Here is a 25881-nt window from a genome sequence, read left to right as displayed (position 1 = left end):
AATACATTTTATATACCTTAACATTTGTTTTTTTTATAAATATAAATAAAAAAACATTAAATAATAAATAAATGTATCCCAAATTTATAAAAAGGGGGGTTTTATATTTGGCTAACCCTGAATTCATAGTGAAGAGCGATTGCGATTTCGCCGCGATATCGCAGCGACCGATCAGCTGGATCGAGCGCAGCGATTTTCATTATAGAGCAGCGCAAAGCGTTATTAATTCAAAATGGTATCCATCCTCAAATTATTATTTTTTTACAGAATGATCTAGATGAGGAGAAGATTAAACCATCTTAATATTAATAAAACAAAAGAGGGCGAATTTTATGTCCTCTTTCCTAAACTATTAAAAAATGAGCCTAAATTTTTCAACTATATGAGAATGACTAAAGTAATTTTATTCTATTTTAACTATAATTCCTTTTAATTTAGGAAACCTTTTTATATATATTCAAACTTGTAAAACCTTTATTACATACCAAATGTACCAATTTTATAAAACATCCTATAAGTGTTGAAGAAAAGCTTATGGTTTGTTTAATGTAAAAATAAAGCAATTTATTATTTAAATATATTTTTTATTTAGGTATTTAGCAACATAAGATTCATATAGTATTAAATCAACACTGTTATACTGATTCATTCCAAGATTATGCTTATATTTATATAAAAATCCTATATTATAGATTTTTATAAATTTAATCATATCTTATTTTGTATGTTATATAAATATCTTGTTTTGTATTTTATATAAATACCTTGTTTTGTATTTTATATATATTATAATAAAAATAAAGTTATTATTAATATAGTTTCAAATAACAAAAATATATTCAAAAAATTTTAATCAATAATCTTTTATAATATCAAGTATTCTAGTTATTTCTTTTTTTTCCTGATTGGTACAATCATCTAATTTTTATAAATATCTTGTTTTGTATTTTATATATATTATAATAAAAAATAAAGTTATTATTAATATAGTCTAAACTCATAAAATATATGTAGGAATATGTCACTAAAAAAGCTATATAGTTGTTCTAAATTCATCTATTGAAAATATTTTTATAAAGCAAGTTAACATAAATCACCAATGTCTTTAAACTTTCTCTAAGATAAAGATCATTCATTATAAATAATATATATTTAGACATTATTAATTACCAAACTCAGTACAAGGCTTAATTAATGCAGGACTTTTGGGAATAATTATATCATTCAATGTATTTCACAAAATGTTTATTTCAAATAATATAAATACATACAAAATATATATTTCAAATAACAAAAATATATACCAAATATATATCTCAAAAAACAAAAATATATACAAAATAATTTTAATCAATAATCTTTTATAATATCAAGTATTTTATTTGTTATTTCTTTTTTTCTCTTTGGTACAATCATCTAATTTTTCTTTTATATAAACATATTGCATGTTCTGTTGATTTATTTTTAAGCATTTCCAAGGTTATTAATGCTTTATATGCTTCTATTTTCATTAATTTCCTATAATCATCTATTTAAAATTTATCCATAAATCAAAAAATATAAATTACCCATATCATTGTTCTTTCTCTTAGGACATTTATAATAATAACTAGGTGACCCAACACAGGACATAGATTCTATATAAAAGATAATATAAATTTTTATATATTATTAATTACCAGAATCATTACTAAGATTTAGTGCTGCAGAATCTTTGGGAATAAATATATCATCTGATATATTCTCACTATCAATGAGATCACCTAAATAATAAATATATTTTATCAATTAAAATGCTATATTTTACATTCATATATACCTCCTGTTATTTCATTAAATATATCATTTGCATCTTTAGTAGTACATTCCTCTATATCTAAAGAGGATTTCTGTGATCTAGGTGTTAAGGTTTCTACCAGAAATAGCATATCCTGATGGAATGGCCATGAGATGTGATGGCCACCCTCTGACCTACTTTTCAGTCTTTTTAGCTTTTGCTTCTCTTTTATAAAACAATCTCTCATATTTTTCTAGAGAGATGAACCTAAAAAAATTTATAAATATAATAATGCAAAATTATTACCAGGCATATTATACTGCTTGGCTAATAATTCCCAGATTTTATTCTTGTATATAATACTTTTATACAAATGATTATGCTTATTGTATAAACATTCGTACTCTTTAAGAGAAAGAATAAAAGCTATTTTATCTATTTTCTAAAAAAAATTAAGTTTAAATCATAATTTTAAATTGATCCTTTGGTTTTATACCATCAAAAAAGGTTGTCTTTGAATTCATTTCAATTAATAAAAAAATTAGCTCTAAATTTAAAAAGTAGCGGTATGACTAAATACTGAATTGCTAAAAAGAATTGCTAAAATGCAATTAATCATAATCAATCAAAATTTTATTATGTATATTAATGAAAATTTTTAAAACTTTTTTAAAATATACTTAAATTATTTTTTTATTAAATGAAGGATACTGATTAAATATCATATAATATATAATTTTATTTTGAGTTAATATTATTATAAAAGAAATATTTTCATAGCTTATTAAATCATAAATAAATTTTTTTCAATTTTAAAAATTAACTAATATATATCCGTAAGAGGGCGTTATATGCGTAAATATGTAAGTATCATTTTAGGAAACCGGAATGATGATTGGATAGCGCTTTTTTTATATTTGGGTATATATATATGAAAAACCTAAAAATTAAAAAAAAAAATTTAGGTTTCTTTGATGTTTAATTTATGAGTAGGTTTAGAATAGTAAAATAATGGAAATTTTTTAAGGTAAATATTGCTGGCGTTATTTATCAAAATCTCTTAATTTTTGTTTTATATGTGTATATTTACGTGCTAAGCATTATCATAAAAATTTTTTTGAAAATATTATGATTTGACCGAATGCCGAGTTTAAAACCGACCACTTACTAAATATTCGATTGACCAAATTTACTAGTAATATAATTTGAAAAATGTTGATTTTCGTTTTATATATCTATAAATACGTATAAAACATAATCCCAAAAAATATTTTTAAAATATCTCTATTTGGCGGATAACCGACTCGTAGCCCACCCAATGACTAAATACTGAATTGCTGGCGTTTTAAATCAAAATATCTTAATTTTTGTTTTATATGTGTATATTTACGTGCTTAGCATTATCCTAAAAAATATTTTGAAAATAATTTGATTTGACCGATTGCCGAGCTTAAAACCGACCACTTACTAAATATTCGATTGACCAAATTTACTAGTAATATAATTTGAAAAATGTTGATTTTCGTTTTATATATCTATAAATACGTATAAAACATAATCCCAAAAAATATTTTTAAAATATCTCTATTTGGCGGATAACCGACTCGTAACCGACCCAATGACTAAATACTGAATTGCTGGCGTTTTAAATCAAAATATCTTAATTTTTGTTTTATATGTGTATATTTACGTGCTTAGCATTATCCTAAAAAATATTTTGAAAATAATTTGATTTGACCGATTGCCGAGCTTAAAACCGACCACTTACTAAATATTCGATTGACCAAATTTACTAGTAATATAATTTGAAAAATGTTGATTTTCGTTTTATATATCTATAAATACGTATAAAACATAATCCCAAAAAATATTTATAAAATATCTCTATTTGGCGGATAACCGACTTGTAACCGACCCAATGACTAAATACTGAATTGCTGGCGTTTTAAATCAAAATATCTTAATTTTTGTTTTATATGTGTATATTTACGTGCTTAGCATTATCCTAAAAAATTTTTTGAAAATAATTTGATTTGACCGATTGCCGAGCTCAAAACCGACCACTTACTAAATATTCGATTGACCAAATTTATTAGTAATATAATTTGAAAAATGTTGATTTTCGTTTTATATATCTATAAATACGTGTAAAACATAATCCCAAAAAATATTTTTAAAATATCGCTATTTGGCGGATAACCGTTTCCTTTAACTTATAATAAAATTTTAAAATATATTATTAAATATATATTTTACCAAAATAAAAACTTTGAGAACAGATCAGACATTTTAATAGCAAAAATATGATTTATAATTATAAAACAATTTTAAATTTTAACGGCTATTATTTAAAAGTATTTATTTATTTATTTGTTTATTATTTTTTATATACTTCTAACTCAAATTTTTTTATTTTTAAAATAATGCCAAATATTTTTAAAATATTCAGGAAAATATAATAATTTCGAATATAAATAATAAAGGAAAATAAAAAAATATTAGAAAGAATATAATCATGGGGAGGGGGTTTAAACCCCCCTTTTTTGAATCTCAATTGCTTATCTCTTAGACAATTAAAATTATCTGAAATATTTGCACATAACACATTTTTAGAGAGTATTATAGATTTTATTTATTATATAAAAATAAAAATACTTTAGCATATAGTATTGCATAAATTTTAAGTGTTAATACAAAAATTATATAAATTTATAACTAAGAATTTATAGTAAATTTGGTCAATCGAATATTTAGTAAGTGGTCGGTTTTAAGCTCGGCAATCGGTCAAATCAAATTATTTTCAAAAGATTTTTTAGGATAATGCTTAGCACGTAAATATACACGTATAAAACAAAAATTAAGATATTTTGATTTAAAACGCCAGCAATTCAGTATTTAGTCATTGGCTGGGCTACGAGTCGGTTATCCGCCAAATAGAGATATTTTAAAAATATTTTTTGGGAATATGTTTTATACGTATTTATAGATATATAAAACGAAAATCAACATTTTTCAAATTATATTACTAGTAAATTTGGTCAATCGAATATTTAGTAAGTGGTCGGTTTTAAGCTCGGCAATCGGTCAAATCAAATTATTTTCAAAAATTTTTTTAGGATAATGCTAAGCACGTAAATATACACATATAAAACAAAAATTAAGATATTTTGATTTAAAACGCCAGCAATTCAGTATTTAGTCATTGGGTCGGTTACGAGTCGGTTATCCGCCAAATAGAGATATTTTAAAAATATTTTTTGGGATTATGTTTTATACATATTTATAGAAATATAAAACGAAAATCAACATTTTTCAAATTATATTACTAGTAAATTTGGTCAATCGAATATTTAGTAAGTGGTCGGTTTTAAGCTCGGCAATCGGTCAAATCAAATTATTTTCAAAAGATTTTTTAGGATAATGCTTAGCACGTAAATATACACATATAAAACAAAAATTAAGATATTTTGATTTAAAACGCCAGCAATTCAGTATTTAGTCATTGGGTGGGCTACGAGTCGGTTATCCAACAAATAGAGATATTTCAAAAATATTTTTTGGGATTATGTTTTATACGTATTTATAGATATATAAAACGAAAATCAACATTTTTCAAATTATATTACTAGTAAATTTGGTCAATCGAATATTTAGTAAGTGGTCGGTTTTGAGCTCGGCAATCGGTCAAATCAAATTATTTTCAAAAAATTTTTTAGGATAATGCTTAGCACGTAAATATACACATATAAAACAAAAATTAGAATATTTTGATTTAAGCCAGCAATTCAGTATTTAGTCATTGGGTCGGTTACGAGTCGGTTATCCGCCAAATAGCGATATTTTAAAAATATTTTTTGGGATTATGTTTTATACGTATTTATAGATATATAAAACAAAAATCAACATTTTTCAAATTGTATTACTAGTAAATTTGGTCAATCGAATATTTAGTAAGTGGTCGGTTTTAAGCTCGGCATTCGGTCAAATCATAATATTTTCAAAAAATTTTTTAGGATAATGCTTATCACGTAAATATACACATATAAAACAAAAATTAAGAGATTTTGATAAATAACGCCAGCAATATTTACCTTAGAAAATTTCCATTATTTTACTATTCTAAACCTACTCATAAATTAAACATCAAAGAAACCTAAATTTTTTTTTTAATTTTTAGGTTTTTCATATGTATATATACCCAAATATATAAAAAGCGCTATCCAATCATCATTCCGGTTTCCTAAAATGATACTTACATATTTATAAATATAACGCCCTCTTACGGATATTTGTTAATTTTTAAAATTGAAAAAAATATATTTATGTTTTAATAAGCTATGAAAATATTTCTTTTATAATAATATTAACTCAAAATAAAATTATATATTATATGATATTTAATCTGTATCCTTCATTTAATAAAAAAATAATTTAAGTATATTTTAAAAAAATTTTAAAATATTTCATTAAATAAAATATACATAATAAAATTTTGATTGATTATGATTAATTGCTTTTTAGCAATTCATTTTAGCAATTCAGTATTTAGTCATACCCTAAAAGTAGCGCAAAATCAAATATTTTGAGCTATATTCACCAAAATCTGTATTTAACGAAGCACTATTTCAAAATCTCGTGATCACAAAATGATTTGTGTTTTAAAATAACAAATCGCGGCGATCGGTAAAATGCGATATCATATTTACTGTATTTTGTACTTATCGCGTCGCAATCGCGCCACTATGAATTCAGGGTAAGGCTGACTTGACTTCAATAATATAATATTTTTTATTCATTTTTCTTCTATAACATTAATTCCTGATTTTTTTTTCAAAATATAATAAACAAGTGAAATATAAATAAAATTTAAAAGGAAAACATAAAAGTTAAAGATAGAAAAAATTATTTTAATTTTATTTTTATATAATGCTTTCAAGCCAAAATAAAAAAAATATTCTTAAAGATATCCTAAAGGAGCATTTTTTAATAGATTCCTCTGAAAATTTAGCAACTTGCAGCATGTGTGACAAAAAGATGAAGTCGATACCATGTATGATAAATTATTTAATATATTTTTGAATGTATTTTTCTAGCAAATCTTAAAAGGCACATAACGTCTCAGCACCCGACCATAATGAAAGCAGATGAATCTAATAGTGATTCGTCATTCAATGCTAGAAATACAGCAAAAGAAAAATTCCAAAAAATTAAAATCAAAAGTATTTCAAAATATTTAAATCACACAATAAAAATCAATATTTATTTTTTAGGTTTTTGAATCTTTAGTACGGCTGACTACAGTTAATAATTTACCCATTAATGTGGCCAATTATGAGGGCTTGCGTATATTACTAGACCCCATATGTCATTCTCTTCAAATAAAATAAATACTCGTTCAGTGGTCGACAAAATAAAATACACCGCATCCGAAATTAGATTACAAATTATACACGAATTAAAAACAAGCTGATTTCTTTCAAAATTGATACAGCTACCAGATATAATAAATCAATATTAGGCATAAATGTTCAGTATATAAAAGATGGCCATATAGAAGTCGAACACTTTGAATGATAGAACTCCTTAAAAATCATACAGATGCTAACCTAAAAAAAGAGATACATACAATTTTAAAAAAATACCAACTTGATTTAAAACAAATTTATAGCATTACAGTGGATAAAAGCGCGAATATGATTAAAATGGTTAATATTATTGCAAAAGATCAAAATGATTTATCAAATGTTGATGAAAACAAAATATATGTATTGATGAAAACATTTCAGTTTTCTCTGATGAAGAAATACCAGAGGGTATTGACGATTATTATGACAATAAAGACAATATATTAGACGATATGAGCAAAAGCTTTGGTCTAAGCTGTATAAGATGTTCAGCTCATACTGTACAATTAGCTGTGAATAGTTTTATGAAAACATATTTAAAATTGGATTTAGTCAAAATTCGGGAAAAATTTATTTATAATGGATAAAGTTACCAAACCCACTCTAGATATTATTACTAGGTGGAATAGTACATCATCCAAGATCTTATAATTTTAAAAAACTTTATCAAGCCCAGCTCAACCCTTGATAATTTGTAAAAGATATTCCCAAGTCAGGTGCAAGCTAATATTAATTTTGAGGTTCCAAGCCCAGTCCTACCCATTATAATTTTGAAAATTTTTTCCCGCCTCGGAGATAGTTAAATTTTTAATATCATCACATGAACGGGAAATATCTGATTTACCAATAAGTCTAATATGGAAAAAAAAACATGTAAATTCCGTATTAAGGGAAACTGGGAAGGCCTGGGCAACCACTTATTAGAGAATCATGACAAATAAAATAAAAATAACCGACTCTTATACTTTTTTGTAATATGATCAATTAAAATTATATCTAAAAAAATATGTTGTTTATTATATAGGGTTAGTTGTTTTTCAGATAAATTTAATGTATGTCTGTATGTCTTGCATTTCTGAAATTATATGTCAAAGAATTTGATAAGGGATATATATTTTTTTATGCTAAGTAAAAAAAAAATGCTGTCTATTTAAATTACAAAAATGCCATTAAACTAGGATAATTTTTTTAAAAAATAATGAGGATTATTTATTATGTATTTGATAAAATTAAGAGCAAATCCTTGTTGACATTTTAATTTTTGATGGAAAAAGCGACAAAATAAATCTGGGCGGTCATCTGGAGAGGAAATAATTAATATATAATTTTATATAATTTAGGATTGTAGATGAAAGTGATGACGGTTAACAAAGCAGTGTACAAACACATTACGTCCTGATAAAGATGATATGCATATGCCTTGGGATACTGGTAAAAGAAGAACGCAAAACGATATTTCTGTCAATGTCAGCATTGGTATCCCCCTCTAAAATAGAATCATGAACGACAATGTTAACTCAACCATAAAAAGGTCGTAAGTATTGTCCACGACAGAACTACTGCATATATTTCCATTAATAAAGTTGATGAAATTGGCCGTACTGTACATTCAAGTTTGAACACGCAAAACGATATTTCTGTCAATGTCAGCATTGGTATCCCCTTCTAAAATAGAATCATGAACGACAATGTTAACTAACCATAAAACGGTCGTAAGTATTGTTTTAAAGGCCACGACAGAACTACTGCATATTTTTCCATTAATAAAGTTGATGAAATTGGCCGTACTGTACATTCAAGTTTGAACATTCCTCTAAATATTCATGAAAGTTTCTCAGAAAATCGGATAAAGTAATTATATTAACTACTAGTGAAGTGAATGATAGTACAGAATTAAATGTTTATATTTGTTAAAAAATAGGCGGAGGCATAGGGATTGTGGTAGTGGTGATAGAAATATCATTTGGAGAAATGGGTGAAAATAAAATAAACATAGATATAAAACATAAGATAAAAATAATAAAATAAACCTCCAGATGAGTTTATTTCAAGCGTAGTTCTTTATTATTTTGTCTACCAGTAACTCTAGAACGGGTAAGGCGTTTGTTTGATCGTCATTATCTTTAATAATAGATTCATCATGTTTTGTAGCAATGTGAGGGATTAGGGTTAGCCTAGACAAATAAAGAAATCAGGCAAAAATATAAACAAACTATTGTTGAAATTAAACAAACATTAAAATAATGTAAAACCGGTAGATGGGTCAATATTAGATGCATATTTCTAGTAGTTGGAAGGCTATCATGAAAAAAATTTTTTGGGGGACTTATCAAGCCTATTATGATATTCTAAATAAAAAATAACATGATGAAGGTAATGTTATTAAGATTATGGTTAATTAATTGTAAGGTAATTAAATAATAAGATTAAAAAAAAGGGGGGGGGGAAGAAGGTATAAATTATTATATTATAAAAATAATAAAAATTAAATTAAAGGAATTGATAAGGTTTGGCCATCATCAAAAAAAATTTTGGGGGGACTTATCAAGCCTATTATGATATTCTAAAAGTTAAAAAATAACATGATGAAAGTAATGTTATTAAGATTAAGGTTAATTAATTGTAAAGTAATTTAAAAATAATATTTAAAAAGGGAGGAAAAAAGAAGGTATAAATTATTATATTATAAAAATAATAAAAATTAAATTAAAGGAATTGATAAGGTTTTGAGAAATAGTGGTTAATAGATATTAGAGATAGAAAGAAAAGAATGAGATAATGAAATTTAGTGATAAATAAATTCATTAAGAGAGGGGAAAAAAATAAAGAAAGTTATTTATAAGGATTGGAGATTATAAATAGGTTAGGATAAGAATATTTAAATATTTGAATATACTTGGTTATCTTCTTAATTATTGGTTATGAAAAAAAAATATGAGTATAAAAAATTGTAATGTAAGTATTGACAAAAATTGTGAGTATTTTCAAAATAAATATACAAGTTGAGTATCTTGTAGAGATTTCATTAATGTGTAATTGATAATATGAGATGAAAATTGATAAGGTAATCTAAAAAATAAAAAAAGGATTAAGTGAAATATTAGCCTGAATCTTTTTATTCACATCATTTATTTCATTCATATTTAGAAAGTTGAGAGAATATTGTTTATATCAATTCCAAGACGATTTTTCAAATCTCTCAATCCATGTTAGGTATGTGTACACCATCAATTCTCTAAATTCCATTCATCTGTTTGTATAAAATAAATAAATAAAATCAACAAATAAAAAAAATACGTAGCGATGACATGACGTAGCGATGACATGACGTAGCGATGACATGACGTCACTATGACGTAGTGAGGACACCGAAAAATTATAATATAGATATATTAATTTTATAAAAAACAACCGATTTCAATTTTACAATGTAAAATATTAAAAAGATTTAATAAAATATAAAAAAAATAGGGGTAATTAAATATAATGATATTAATTATATTTTATTTGAGATTTAAATAATGGAACACGTTTACCGTCGTTTTTAAGATATTTATAAAATTGCTGGCATGGAATTTATAATTTTGTTTAACCATTAGCTCAGCTTCTAATGTTGTTAGAGCAATCCGATTTCTCTCCTTACTCCAGGCACTCCTCAAAAATGCGCTCCACTATACGTTTACCGTCGTTTTTAAAATATTTATAAAATTGTTGACATGGCATTTATAATTTTGTTTAACCATTAGCTCAGCCTCTAATGTCATTAGAGCAATCCGATTTCTCTCCTTTCTCCAGGCAGTCGGGGTAAGGAGAAAACATACTCGCATCTTTTTTCCAAGCATGGGGATTTATCGTTATTACGAAAAAATTTTACCCATTCCTCCTCTGTTTTTAGACCATCTAACTTTAAATATACTGGCAAATCATAAAATATAGAGAGAATTACAATCTACCAAAACAAGACATCAATATCTAAAGGTATTTTTAATATATTTATTAAATTATAAAACCATCAATTGATGGTTTCTTTTAAGGTCATAATAATTATACATTTGTAAATAGAATTATTAAAATCAAATTTTGATTGCAAATATTCTTAAATTAAATAAAAATTGCTTCTTTTAAAAATACATTAATTAGAGTATTATTTGAACATTTTAATATAATATTTTTAGCAATAGCGACATAAAATTTATTATCAATTTTTAACTGTAAAGATAAACCAGCTTCAGCAAAATTTTCTGAATCTTCATTAATAAAGATTCTTCTGATTGCAATTGAATAAATAGCATGTATTAGATTTCCTACATGTGAAATCATTCCTAAATATGCTTCTATCATTTCATCCTCGAAAAATTTTTTTGAGATTTTAAGGCAGCTTTTATAATATTTATTTAAGAAGTAGTATTTAAAGGTACGTAAAATTTTAAAATTCTATCGATGAAAACCACCTGATAGGGACATGTCGCAACAACTCACACCATTCTAAGTCAGACCACTCCACGAACTCCTCTTTTAGTTGATGAACTAACTTCGTTTAAACATTTCATCAGAATTATTTCGACATCCACAGATAATACAGTAGTATATGGCATATGCAGCCAATTGGTATTAAGTCATTATTGTGCAGCTTCAATTCGGTAAATACACTTTGGTTTTTGACAAAATTTACAGAAGCATTATCAGCGCAGAAAGCTGACAAGCAACACATTGATAACCCTGAGTCAGCTCTATTTACCATTATGTGGTTAGCTATATCGTTGGATTTTTCACTATCCGAGGAAAAATTTTTTAACAGTTTTATTGAAATACCCTAATTCTTGTTAAATAACGAAAGATCAAGGGAATTGTTTTAACATTTCCCTTATTAGATGCATCTGTTAAAATTGTATATGGAAGTCGACCTTTCAAATCGTCTAGAATTGACCTCTTGGATTCAGGTCATAAAAGGATAGGTATATGATTTCCTCAACTGTAGTTGCATCTGTATTATTAATAATTGAAATCAGTATAATATTATTTTATTTTATATTTAATTTAACCTGAACGGATAATTAAGCGCCAACCCCTATATTGTTATATACAAACACACTGAAAATGATAAAATATGAATGAAATGAATGATGTTGATTTATTATTGGATAAAAATAAAACAGGATAGAAAGAAATTTGCAAACTAGATAAAAATAATCAATCACTGTCTCTCAAAATTATTATTTATATAATAAAAACGTTAAAATGCTAAAAAGCTAAAAAGAAATTGTGCGGGAGATATTAAAAAATTGCCGTATATTTTTGCGGGAGATTCCCAATTGCGGTAGTTTTGCGGGAGTGAGATGTCTGCGTGTAAACTAAAAAATTGCGGGAGTCTCCCGTTGATGGGGGGGGGAGACATGGCAACCCTGATCGTGAAGCCCAACAAAATATACTAACAATGCAAAATAAAGTTAGCCTTCTATATATATATTAAAAATGCATAAATGTATTTTTTATACTTTTTTATATTTTAGAATATATCTATTTTAGCTTCTGATGATATTCCTCCGCTATTTCTAGGGAGTTGAATCTAATATTGACTCCTCTTCAGGTTCAATGCATTTATATTTTTTAAATTATTTTTTTGTTTTTATTTTAGATAAAAGCCCTGTCTTAACCTCACTTAATGATTGTACAGGTGGTGATTCATCCTCAATCAACAAATAAAACGCTACAGGGATCATGAAGCCCAATAAAATATACTAACAACGCAAAATAAAGTTAGTCTATATATATACTAAAAATGCATAAATGTTCTTCTTATACTTTTTTATATTTTAGAATACATCTATTTTAGCTTCTGATGATATTTCCACTATTTCTAGGGAGTTAAACCTAATATTGACTCCTCTTCAGGTTCAATGCATTCATAGGCGTAGCCAGGGGAGGGGGGAGGGGAAACATCCCCTTCAGAAATTTATGACTTTTTGTGAATATTATTTTAAGCTAATAAAAAATATCCCCCTTAGTCCTCCTCCCCCTGACCCCAAAAAATGTATGCATATATCTTGAACAATATTTTGAAAAAAAGAATGTAAAAGTTGATATTTTTTTATAAAAGTATTCATCATAATTTATACAATCTTAAACAATATTTTGAAAAAAAGAATGTAAAAGTTGATATTTTTTTATAAAAGTATTCATCATAATTTATACATTTTTGGAAAAATGCATTTATATATAAAAAAAGTGAACCAAAAATGTTTTTTAAGAAATGGAATATAAGCCAAAGATAAGTCTTAAGAAAGACAAAAGTGAAATTAATTATTAATAATTGTTGAATAATATGAATTGTATTTTTTAACGTGTATTATTCAAAATGTATTTTTATTTTAGTTTTACTTTTATTTCAAAGTTACCCTTTTTATATATATATTTTAATTTTAGTTTGTAAAAATGTTATATAAATGATATGAAAAAGTGAAATAAGATAGATTAAGAAATAATAGTTTTACTTTTCTTCATGGTATCCCGGTTGAGGATGGTAAACGTTATATTTTTTATTTTGTATTTTTCTCTTCTATTTTTTTTAATGGTGAGATTTTACACTTTAACATGCAAAAACTTTAAATAAATAATAAAAAATTATTTTTTTACACGAAATTCTATATAAAGGTGGATAATTTTCGAAAGGTAAATAATTTTCGATGTTTTGTTATAAATTAATAAATATACCACACGAGGTCTCGGTCTATGATATACTTTGGGAATTCACTTATAATTGTGATGTCTAATATACTCGAGGACCTGCCAGTGGAGATGTCTCCTTTGAATTCTTTAGATTAAAAGAGATGTTACGTTGCTTTGAGGCATTGGACGGAAAATTTATTGCTTACAATGAATCAGAGTTTATACAACTCCAATGCATATTTACAAAAATATAAACGTCGTCATTTTTATTATGTGATATTTTATAAAAATTATTAATAAATGGACATAAAATTACCTGATTTTACACCTTATAAGTTCCCAAAATTTATTGGATTACTCACTGAGATACACTTAGATAGGGTATTAAGTTCTTTTCGACCAGCACATTACCGGACACCTTTAAAATAAATACTTTACTTGATAATTTATCTGATGATGTGTTTGATAATATTAAATCAATTTGCAGATACTGAGATTTTAGATCTTAAGATAGTGATTAAGAAATTAGGATACTAAAGTTTTCTAAAAATAGATGAATGTTACGAGTTTATTTTATTTTATTTCGAATAAATCAAAGTTAGAAATTTAATTTAATTTATTTTAAAATTCTACATTGATATCAAACTAAAAAATCAGGCTTTATAACAATTTTCAAAAAATCAATCTACACAATTTATATAAAAAAAAATCAATTTATATAAACATAAAAAAAACAATTTAAAGGTTAGTATTAATAGGTCATATCAACATTCCACCCTTTAAAAAAATGATCTCCACTCAGGTTTTTCTTGCATGTGAATCTTATCGTGCAGTCAACGTTTCTTGTTAGTTTTATTGTCATCATTAGTATATTTCATTAACTTTGCTATTGCTATTGAAAGTTTATTTAAAAGAAAAATATTTTATTATATATATATATATATTTTTAGTCTTTATTTCATTATAAAATTATCAAATTTTTTGGGCAAAATTATGTTCCTGCTAGGTCTTTGACTAACAAGACTCTGTTCTTGTACTCCTAAATTTGGATATTCATTTCTTCTAAAACTTACAGTAAAAGGTATTCCATTTGTTTTCACATGTGTCCTTTCATCAAGAGGTGCGCTACTCGTAGACCTTTTTTTTAATTTGGTCTAAATGTCTTCTAATAATATTGTCTCCTGTTTCAACTTCAAATGTTAAATTCCCTTTCACGTTTTATCGTGCCTTTGTCCCACATATTACCCTTGAAGTTTTTATACCATACTTTGTCATCATTCATGATGTTTCTATTTGACGATAAATTGCGATTAAATTCGTTCACTTTATCTTCTTGCAGTTTGATTAAATCCCATGTGGTTCTTATGGTTCTGTTGAACATCACCTCGCTTGGTATCTTGTTGGTTGTCGCGTTTGGTGTGTTGCGAGAATTAAATGAAAACTTTTCTAAAGCTATATCTAAGTCTATTTTATTATTACTTTCCATATTCCTTTTCATGCATATTTTCATTGATCTTATCATAAAATTCAGATTATTACACCCGAGGAAATCTACAAGTTCCAACTTATTATTATTTAAGGCAGATGTACAAGGTAAAAACGAAAGTTACATCAATTGGGTAAGTAGATTATGCATTTAAAAAAAATGAATGTTTGCTAAGTGATAGTAGAGTTATTGAAAAAGTAAAAAAATCAGCAAAAATATTAGGCAGAAAATTACGTTAAAAGAAAACATTACATTAGCAGAAGTTCTTACTTTAAGAGATGATTTTGAAGAGTTAGAATTGAAAGAAAATATAATTTCTAAAGTTGAAAATATTTCTTTAAACGAAAAAACAGAAGATGATACAACTGTGAAACATGTAGAAAGGCAAAGAGGCAGGAAAACAGAAGAAAATAAACAATTGGTGAGATATGGAGATCATGATGAACGACAAAATTTACAATCTAATTACGATAACAGACAACCATGGACAACAAGGGCCATGACTTTCAAAGAAATATTTATCAAGGAAATAGTTATAACCCCAGATATCAATAAAATAATTACAACCCTAGATATCAGAATTATAACGCGAATTATTACAACAACGTCAGAGCAAACTATCCAGGATCGTACAATAATTCTTCGAGATTTTATAGTAGAGCTAGTTATAATAACAATAACTATAATAATAATAGATTTGATATTGATTATAATTACAGATATAACAGACATTATAACGATTCAAGATGTATTCAAAGATATAACGATAATCATAATATTGGAAATCAAGGAAGAAATCAAGTATGCAATTGTAAATATCATGACAACGACAATAATCAATCACGATATACAAATAAAGTAAACACTGTAAATATAGAAGAGATAAAAGAAGATGATAATGACAAACTAGAAAGAAAAGAATATAATTTATACAATTTAGATATAAACAATATGGATACCGATAATAATTACACAGCTAACGATGCTTATAAGGTCACAGTATATTTGAACGACATGCCTATTTTGATGCAGATTGATACCGGCTCGAGGTATAGTATTCTACCGATTAATATCGCGAAAAAGATTGGAGTAAAAATCTTAAATAAATCAGATATTAAATTAACTGGACATGATGGAAACACAATAAATGTATTAGGAACTATCAAAGTCAAGGCAAAATTCGAGGACAAAAGTCAAATCTTAACTGCTTATGTAGTACAGAGTGATAAGATTGCACTGTTGGGAAGGATCTGGATAACAGTTTTTGGGAATATAATAGATATATTTGTGAATATGGTTGAGGATGATTATGATAATACTATGCAAGAATTAATTAAGCAATGCAATTTTAAACTTAACAAAAAGCCAATGCTTCGCAGCTATGTCAAATTACGTTTAAAACACGATGCTACACCGAAAATCATACCGCCAAGGTGTATACCATATTTTAGAGTTGATTTGATAACAAAAGAACTTCAAAAGTGGATAAACGATAAAATTATTGAACCTGTTGAAGATGTTAGATGGACTAGTTCTCTCGCTCCCGTTTATAAGAGCGATGGCTCACTTAGGCTCTGTGCCGACTTTAAGAATACTATCAACCCTGCTTTACAAGATTTCAAGTACCCTACACCACGTGATTTAATCGCAAAATTATCTAAAGGTAAAAAATTTACCAAGATAGATTTAAAAAACGCGTTTCTCCAAATACCCATACACAAGGAATCAAGAGATTTTCTTACGATATCGACACATAAGGGTTATTATAGGTTTACGAGACTGCCGTTTGGTTTAAAAACTTCGTCAGCAATATTCCAACAAACTATGGATATCATTTTCGAAGATTTAAAAGATGTTATATTTTACATTGACGACTTGTTGATTACAAATGATAACGATGAGATACATTTGGAGAACATTCAAAAAGTATTCGAAAAGAAAGATCATCAAGTATGGATTAACCCCTCAATTTCGACAAAAGTTTATTCCTGCAAGATAAAATAAGCTTTTTGGGACATGATCATGGTATACATCCCAACGATGATAAGAAGCTATTTCTAACATGCCGGAACCGAAGACAAAAGATGAATTTACAACTTTTTTGGGGATGGCGAGCTATTATCAAAAATTTTTATGTAATTTTGCGGACATAGCTGATCCTTTATACAAAATGGTTAATAAAGACAAATGGTTATGGGATAATACACATCAAGAAAGCTTTGACGACCTAAAAAATCTGATAAGTACTCCGCCTAAGTTAAATTTTTATAATCCGAATCTATCAATAGGCATTGCAACTGATGCTTCAAAGAAAGGTCTAGGCGCAGTCTTATTTCATATTGAAGGTGATGGTAAAGAGAAACTCATTGCTTTCGCGTCAAGAGCTTTATTAAAATCAGAGTTTAATTACACTAATATAGAGAGGGAAGCTTTATCTGTTATATACGCGGTAAGTATCAAGAATATTTAATTGGTACGAGATTTACAATAATCACAGATCACAAGCCACTCGTTTATATATTTACGAAGGGACTTAAGGATAATTCATCCATATCAATACGACTTCAAAAATGGAGTTTGACTATGGGAGCTTATGACTTTACTATAATTCATAGACCCGGGAAACGAAATGTAGTACCGGATTGTTTGTCAAGATTACCCCAAATGAACACAGAAGAAATGATACAAAAGATAGATGATAAAAAAATTGATGACAAATTGGGATTTACCAATAAATTTTAAAGGAATAGTTCAAGAAACTAGTATTGATATCGAATTAATGGATGTAATTAACAATATAAAGAATCATGAACAGATAAAGAAAAAAATATATAAAAATATGGAAATGGAATTGAGCTTAATTATAGATTGTCTTTTTTTAGAGAATAGGATCATTATACCGAAAAATATGAGAAAGGAGATATTACAGGAATTACACAAAGGGCATTTTGGTGCTAGGAAAACGAAATTGTTGGCGAGAGATTACTTGTGGTGGCCAGGTCTAAACGCTGAAATAGATCAGGAGGTGAGAAACTGTGATACGTGTAATAAATATGCGGACAATCCTCATAATGTACAAATGATACGAATTTTACAAGTAGCTTGTTCAAAAAATTTTGTAGTGATCATGGAATTGATCACATTTTTACCGCGCCTCACCACTAACAGTCCAATGGTCAGTGTGAGCGAATGATAAGATCAATGAAAATATGCATGAAAAGGAATATGGAAAGTATTAATAAAATAGACTTAGATATAGCTTTAGAAAAGTTTTCATTTAATTCTCGCAACACACCAAACGCGACAACCAACAAGATACCAAGCGAGGTGATGTTCAACAGAACCATAAGAACCACATGGGATTTAATCAAACTGCAAGAAGATAAAGTGAACGAATTTAATCGCAATTTATCGTCAAATAGAAACATCATGAATGATGACAAAGTATGGTATAAAACCTTCAAGGGTAATATGTGGGACAAAGACACGATAAAACGTAAACATGGGAATTTAACATTTGAAGTTGAAACAGGAGACAAAATTATTAGAAGACATTTAGACCAAATTAAAAAAAGGTCTACGAGTAGCGCACCTCTTGATGAAACGACTCATGTGAAAACAAATGCAATACTTTATACTGTAAGTTTTAGAAGAAATGATGATCCAAATTTAGGAGTACAAGAACAGAGTCTTGTTAGTCAAAGACCTAGCAGGAATATAATTTTGCCCAAAAAATTTGATAATTTTATAATGAAATAAAGACTAAAAATATATATAGGTTAGTATTAATCGGTCATATCAACAGATACCTTTTACCAATACAGGATAAAATTATTTTAATCAACAAATTCAACTTATCATATCAGAATTATAGTGAAAACTTTATGCAGTAGTACATTAGAGTATCAAAATTATATAAAAAATGTGATTTTTTAGATGATAATAGAATAAAAGTAAAATTAAGAACGTCTACTTTAAATAATAAAATAAAATATAAATTTAGTAAAAATACTAATTTAACCTTACCTTGAATTCATAGTGGCGCGATTGCGATCGCGATTTAACAGCTGATTGATTTTTAAAATCTGTTTATGAGATCAATTATTCTTTATTAAAATCATTATTTCTTAGATTATTATTAAAATTTGAATTAAAGATAAAATTAATATTAACTAATAAAAATTGATCTCATAAACAGATTTTAAAAATCAATCAGCTGTTAAATCGCGATCGCAATCGCGCCACGAATTCAAGGTTAAACGAAATGGTGAGATAGGAAGTAGATTAAATAGTATTAATGATAAACCAGATATTGATAATATAAGTTATATGATTCACGATATAAAGTCTGATAAAGATAAAAACTTTAACAATAGAAATAGAAATGACAATAATAATTATTTTAGACTTGATAATAATTTTAGAAATTATTATGATAATAGAGATAATAATTATAATAGTAATAGAAATAGGAATTACGACAATAATTATATTTTTAGATATTATGATAGGAATAACGGTAATAATAATTCTAGATACCACGATAATTATAATAACTATAACTATAACAACTATCGCTACAGCAATAATAATCAATCTAATTATGGTAGAAATGATACGTGGCATGAACCAAAAAAAAACGGATCTAATAACGGAAATTGTAATAATTACCAATCCTATAACAACAATTCAAATAATTATAGAGGTAGTGACAACAGTCAGAGAAAGCAAATACAATATAACAACAATTCAAATAATTATAGAGGTAGCGACAACAGTCAGAGAAAGCAAATACAATATAACAACAATGATCATAATATGAATATTGAACAAATTATTGAAGAGAAAGTCGACTCTACAAAGAACAAAGATGATAACGATTTTAATATTAACAACTTATCTGGAGACATGCTTAATGTTAAAGATAAGGCATTTATTACTACTTTAAAAGTGAACGATGTTATTACAACTATGCAAGTCGACACAGGATCCAAACATACCATCATACCTCATGGTTTGGCTGAAAAACTTGGTATTAGAAATGTTAAAAAATCCGAGTTACAACTAACCGCTTATGACGGAAATTTAATTAAAATCATTAACATTACACAAGTTAAAGTGACTTATGAAGGTATCTCAAAATATCTACAAGCGGCAGTCGTTGAGTCTATGAAAAATGCCTTGTTGGGATGTACATGGATCAATGCTTTCAAAAATATTTTAAATAAATTTATAGCAAATATTGACACAAATTATGAAGAATTGATTAAAGTGTGCGAATGCAAATTGACTAACGGGCCAATCAACAAAGCAAGTGTCAAGTTACATTTAAAAAAAGATGCCCAACCTAAAATTATACCACCTAGAGGTATTCCTTATTCAAAAATTGATCTTGTGAGCAATGAACTTAAAAAATGGATACATGATAATATTATTGAGCCGGTGAATGATATTCGATGAGCAAGTCCTATTACCGCCGTCTACAAAGATGATGGGAGCATTAGGCTTTGTGCTGATTTTAAGGTCACCGTAAATCCAGCTCTAGAAGATTTCAGATACCCACTACCACGAATCAATGATCTAATAGCTAAACTTCAGAAGGAAAGAAATTTACGACGATTGACTTTAAAAATGCTTTCTTACAGGTCCCGATTGATAAAAGTTGCAGAAATATTTTAACTATATCTACGCACAAGGGATATTACCGATTTACTAGACTTCCTTTTGGGCTTAAGACCTCATCTGCAATCTTCCAACAGATCATGGACCAAATCTCCGGTGATATGGAAGACGTCATATTTTATATTGATGATTTACTTATAACTGGGATAAACGATGAAACCCTCCTAAATAACATAAAAAAAGTGCTTGATAGAATATCATCGTTTGGGCTAGTACCTAACTTCAACAAAAGTGTGTTCTTTAAAAATAAAATAAGGTTCTTGGGTCATGATAATGACGCCAAGGGGATTCATGCTAATCATGACAAAATTGAAGCAATAATTAATATGCCAGAACCAAAATAAGCTGCTGAATTATCAACATTTCTGGGAATGGCTCGCTACTATAGAAAATTTTTGAACAATTTTGCAGAAATAGCCGATCTTTTATATAAAATCGTCAACAAAGAAAAATAGGCTTGGAACTTAGAGCACTCTAGTATTTTTAATGATCTTAAGAAGTTGATTAGTCTTCCTCCTGCCTTGACATATTTTAATCCTGATTTACCTATAGGAATAGCCACTGACGCATCTAAATGTGGTTTAGGAGCTGTATTATTTCATACTGAAAAATTCGGCAAAGGAAAACCAATAGCTTTCGCGGAACTTTATTAAAATCCGAAATGAACAATACCAATATTGAGGGTGAGGCTCTCGCTATTATGTTCGCTATAAAGAGGTTCCAGGAATACTTAATCGGCAGAAAATTTACAATTATTAATGACCATAAACCTCTTCTACACATATTTACCAAGGGTCTTAAGGATAATAGTACTATGTCCTTAAGACTCCAGAAGTGGAATATAACATTAGGCGGATATGATTTCAATATAAAGTATAAAGCCGGTAAATATAATATTGTTCCTGATTGTCTCTCGAGATTGCCACAAGAATGTCATGATGAAGTTGTTGAAAATATCACAATAATAAATGACTATGGGGATTTACCATCAATTTTAACCGTGAGATTGTAAAGGCTAGGGCCACCCCTGCGTGCAAGTATGCGGTTTACCTACAAACAGCGTCTACATGACAGTATTTTTAATTACAACTTTTTAATTATAATGATATTCCTCAGAAATTTTAAAAATAATAACTTAAATTTTATCTCTACTACCAACTAAATTTTGTGAATATAAAGGACTTAATTTTTAGATAATGAATTAAATTAAAAACACTCTCATTTACAATGAATACAATATTAGAGCATTATGAACTTGCTGAGAATGGCTAAGTCTTTTAAATTACGTTTTATTTGGAAAATAATGTCTATAATTGTTTAAATATATATGTATTATAATAGGTTTATAATAAAAGTATTAATTTTTACAGTAATCTATTTTGTCATCACAAAATTTAATAGATAACTTCATAGAAATTTATCCTACTCCCATGAAAGGAGCCTGCTTCCTACCCTCCTAAGAAAAAATAGAGGCAAACTCTTTCTATCCCCCCTCCACCCCCCCAACCCCCGCTCATGTAGACGCTGCCTACAAACGTGTAGAAGACTCCTCATTTTTAATTTTTCACCCAAATTAACTTATTCCAGTTAGATGTAAATGAGGAATACCTAGCTTAGCACTGTTGAATCTTCAACATAAAAGGACATTGTTTGCGAATTATATTAGAAAATAATTTCTGTTAAATGACGGAAAGTAAAAATAAAGCATTTTTCTTCATCATTTTTTGAATTTTAATAATGCCTGAAATAACTGAAATAAAGGTAATTAAATATATTGTTATTTATCAAAAAACTTTAAACTTTTTTTAAACATATTATTGTTCAAATATATTTTAATATAGGAAAATAAAGAATATTACGCATTCTCCATGCCAAAAATGATAATAGACATGGAGAATATACTAATATATAAAATATATTAATAATGGGAATAAGTTACTCTTATAGATTATTTTATTACTCAACTTATAAATATTAATTTTTATTACAATTTTTATAGATAAATAAAAAATAAATAAGAAATAATAGCTTGTCTATATTATATATATAAAATACTTTTTAATTAATATGTGGCCCTTTTTACATTCTAATTTTCTAAGCTATAGATATGGAAATAAAAGGTTTTATAAAGTTTATGCAAAATTATGATTTAAAATTATTAAAAGAATTTTGATTAGTGAATATCATTGAAATTAATAGTTTTTAAGGATATAAATATTGTTATTACAGTTCTAGAATATTATAAATAAATATATGTTAATTAAAAGTATTAAATGAATTTTGATTGGTGAGAGTCATTGAGATTAATAGTTTATAAGGATTAAAATATTACAATTCTAAAAAATATATAAGTCAAATTAACTCATTAATTCTGTCTAAATTTTTTCCAAATAAATGTATTAAACATAATTATCACTAACTTTCGTAAGTAGTTTATTTTTAAAATTATATTATGTACAATTAGTGAAGGTCACAGTCTGGTCTTTAGTCCGGACGGGACCAATACCCTCAAACTGGACCAGACCATGGTCCTTAAAAAATGTCTATCCAGACCATGGTCCTAAATAAATAGACCGGTCCAAAACCGGTCTATTATTTGTTTAAAAAACATATTTTTTTTAACCTAATTTAATTTGTTTTATCATTTTATTAAATATAAGAGTATTATATAAACAATATAAAATTAATTATGAATAATATAATAATTAATTGAAATATTTAATTTAAACTTTGTTTGTAGAACTTCCTTGGAAGGAATTCGAAGAGGGACTTAATGGAGGCGGTAGATCTATTCCATTCTTTAACCAAGAGCCCATACACATCAAAGCTTGTATTGTTTTGTTTGAAAGCCTATTCCTTTTTTAGTGACAAGATCTCCTGCTTTCGAAAATATTTGTTCACAGGGGACAGATGTTGCTTAAATTGCTAAAAAATTTATAGCTGCTAATGAGAGGACTGGAAATCTATATAATAAACTATATTGACTATTTAAAAAATATAAAAGACCCTATTGGCTTTCCACCATATTAATATGTCATCCTTTAATGAAACAAGAGGTTCATTCAAATAGGTGGGAAGTTCTGATATATTTTCTTCAATGATTTCTGCCGATATATAATCCCCTTCTGAATTTCTTTTTTGGGATAAAATTCTTTCTAAAAAACTAAATTCATTGATTTCCTCCTGCACAAATGTTTGAAAATTAGGATTTAATAAATAAATATTAAAAATATACCTGAGAATCCGTTATTCCTGTATTTTTTTTATTTTCTATTTTCCTTAAATAGTTTGAAAATTTGGTCATATACTCAATTCTATTAAGAGTAAACTTGTTAGATCCAATAATGTTGAGACATATGATTCATAGCAAAATAATTCTTTGAGATATTTCTGCATTTTAACCAGCATGTTATTAAGAATTTCTTTTTTTGTATTGTTATCCTTTTTTATATTATTTAAAATTTCATTATTTATATTCTCCATATATAACATGGAAATCCCAACTGTAGGATATTTGGATCCTGATAAATCAAGTGTGGTTTTATAGAAGGGCCTTAGAAAATCTACAGCCTCTTTAAGGTCTTCTTTTTCACACTCAGTAAAGAAAACCCCTTTAAATTGTTTGTTATTCTAAAAAAGTACTTCTTCTATAGCATCCATGTTCTAAAAATTTATTTTTTTTAAAAATAATTGGATAAAAATGTAAATACCTCATAAATTGTGTTTATCATTAAATAGGAGCTATTCCATATAATAGGGATATCAGAAGGGATTTTAAATTTTGTAATACCCTTATTTTCACATATTTGTACATATGCTTGATTTATTTTGGGTGATTTATTTATAGAAAAGGCTATGTCTCTACACTTTTCTAGGATAGTTGTAATATATGATAAACCTTCCTGAGATATTAGGTTTAGAATATGGGCACAGCATCTAAAGCCTTTAAATTTTTGTTCCTTATAAATATTCTGCAAAATATCCATGCTTTTTAGGATGTTATTGGCATTATCTGTAGTACAGGCCAGTATATTCTCCTCCAATTGATATACATCAATTACTTCTTTTATAGATCTTAAGTATGAGGAAATGGGATATGATTTATATCAAGTAAAATATTTTTTAATGTAAAAGAAGAATCAATATAATGTGCAGTAATGGCTATAAATGAAATTTTATTTATATTGCTCCACATATCTGTGGTAAAGCTTATTAAAGAATTATTTTTATTTAAAATATCTTTTAGAGAATTTCTTAGTTTTTCAAAATTAGCTGTATAAAAATTTTAACTTTGTTTTTTGACCAAATTGTAGCAGTTGAGTTTAAATATTTGATTAAATTATGAAGACCTGAACTTTCAAAAGTCTTCATTGGCAGAGAGTCCATTATTACTCATTTTATAATGAGTTGGTTCATATGATCTGTTTGGAATTTATCCAATGGTATTGAAGAAAGTGATTTTGTACTTGTGGAGGGCATATTTAAATTAAGAGTAGATTGTGTTTTTGAGATATTTTCATTTTCATTATTAAAAGTATAAATTTTATGTTTTATCAAATGTCTGCTTAAGGTACCTAATTATTTTATTAAGAATAAGGTTAAATTATTTTGACAATGAATTATTCAGACAGTTTCTTAAGAAAAAATAGATATATAAATAATAACCAAAATATTTTAATAATACTGCTTATTTTGATTAATTTATTGCTTAAAAAATTATAAACAATTATTTTGTTACTTGTTGCTGACGATATGTTAAATTTGGTATTACAGTGAACACATTCTGTTTTTTATTAGGACTATAAGTAAAATGTTTCTTGGACAAACTTATGGTTTTCATATTGTAAAAAAAAAATTAAAAAAAT

At 26.7% G+C, this 25881-nt stretch overlaps 3 protein-coding genes across 6 annotated transcripts in view; 2 read left to right on the top strand and 1 right to left on the bottom strand.

The window, feature by feature from the left end:
- Window positions 1-1412: 1412 nt before the first annotated feature.
- On the bottom strand, window positions 1413-25881 carry LOC135922632 (uncharacterized). Its single transcript, XM_065457054.1, has 11 exons — window positions 25755-25881; window positions 24252-24679; window positions 24023-24199; window positions 23746-23979; window positions 9213-9356; window positions 6496-6595; window positions 2084-2219; window positions 1820-2044; window positions 1680-1763; window positions 1569-1637; window positions 1413-1528 (listed from the first exon to the last, which is right to left on the bottom strand). The coding sequence occupies exons 8-11, from the start codon at window positions 2022-2024 to the stop codon at window positions 1413-1415; spliced, it is 474 nt and encodes a 157-aa protein (XP_065313126.1). The 5' UTR covers window positions 2025-2044; window positions 2084-2219; window positions 6496-6595; window positions 9213-9356; window positions 23746-23979; window positions 24023-24199; window positions 24252-24679; window positions 25755-25881.
- Window positions 18536-21669, top strand: LOC135922628 (probable serine/threonine-protein kinase clkA). Its single transcript, XM_065457040.1, has 4 exons — window positions 18536-19022; window positions 19533-20776; window positions 21031-21247; window positions 21569-21669. Exons 1-4 carry the CDS (start codon window positions 18536-18538, stop codon window positions 21667-21669), a joined length of 2049 nt encoding a protein of 682 aa, XP_065313112.1.
- The window catches only part of LOC135922067 (ankyrin-3-like), a 101107-nt gene continuing 97928 nt past the window's right edge, over window positions 22703-25881 (top strand). For all 4 annotated transcript variants that reach the window (XM_065456486.1, XM_065456483.1, XM_065456482.1 and 1 more), the window contains exon 1: window positions 22703-22777. In XM_065456486.1, the coding sequence (XP_065312558.1) occupies window positions 22754-22777 (24 nt within the window). In that variant the 5' untranslated portion in view covers window positions 22703-22753. The remainder of the gene's footprint in view (window positions 22778-25881) is intronic.

The sequence above is a fragment of the Gordionus sp. m RMFG-2023 genome, chromosome 1 (genome assembly GCF_954871325.1).
Source record: "Gordionus sp. m RMFG-2023 chromosome 1, tfGorSpeb1-WG-v2, whole genome shotgun sequence".
In the NCBI taxonomy this organism is placed as follows: domain Eukaryota; kingdom Metazoa; phylum Nematomorpha; class Gordioida; order Chordodea; family Parachordodidae; genus Gordionus; species Gordionus sp. m RMFG-2023.
Note: the sequence above shows the minus strand (reverse complement) of the source record. Positions and strands in the feature narration are given on the sequence as shown.

What these genes read in the sequence shown, in the direction of transcription:
- LOC135922632 (XM_065457054.1), bottom strand. Translation starts at nt 2,024, where the DNA reads ATGAGAGATTGTTTTATAAAAGAGAAGCAAAAGCTAAAAAGACTGAAA. An exon ending in ATTTAATGAAATAACAGGAG is followed by an intron (nt 1,764 to 1,819) that starts GTATATATGAAT and finishes TTTATTATTTAG; the next exon opens with GTGATCTCATTGATAGTGAG. An exon ending in GAGAAAGAACAATGATATGG is followed by an intron (nt 1,529 to 1,568) that starts GTAATTTATATT and finishes AATTTTAAATAG; the next exon opens with ATGATTATAGGAAATTAATG.
- LOC135922628 (XM_065457040.1), top strand. Translation starts at nt 18,536, where the DNA reads ATGAAAATATGCATGAAAAGGAATATGGAAAGTATTAATAAAATAGAC. An exon ending in ATGATAATATTATTGAGCCG is followed by an intron (nt 20,777 to 21,030) that starts GTGAATGATATT and finishes TCTACGCACAAG; the next exon opens with GGATATTACCGATTTACTAG. An exon ending in AGTACCTAACTTCAACAAAA is followed by an intron (nt 21,248 to 21,568) that starts GTGTGTTCTTTA and finishes ATTTACCTATAG; the next exon opens with GAATAGCCACTGACGCATCT.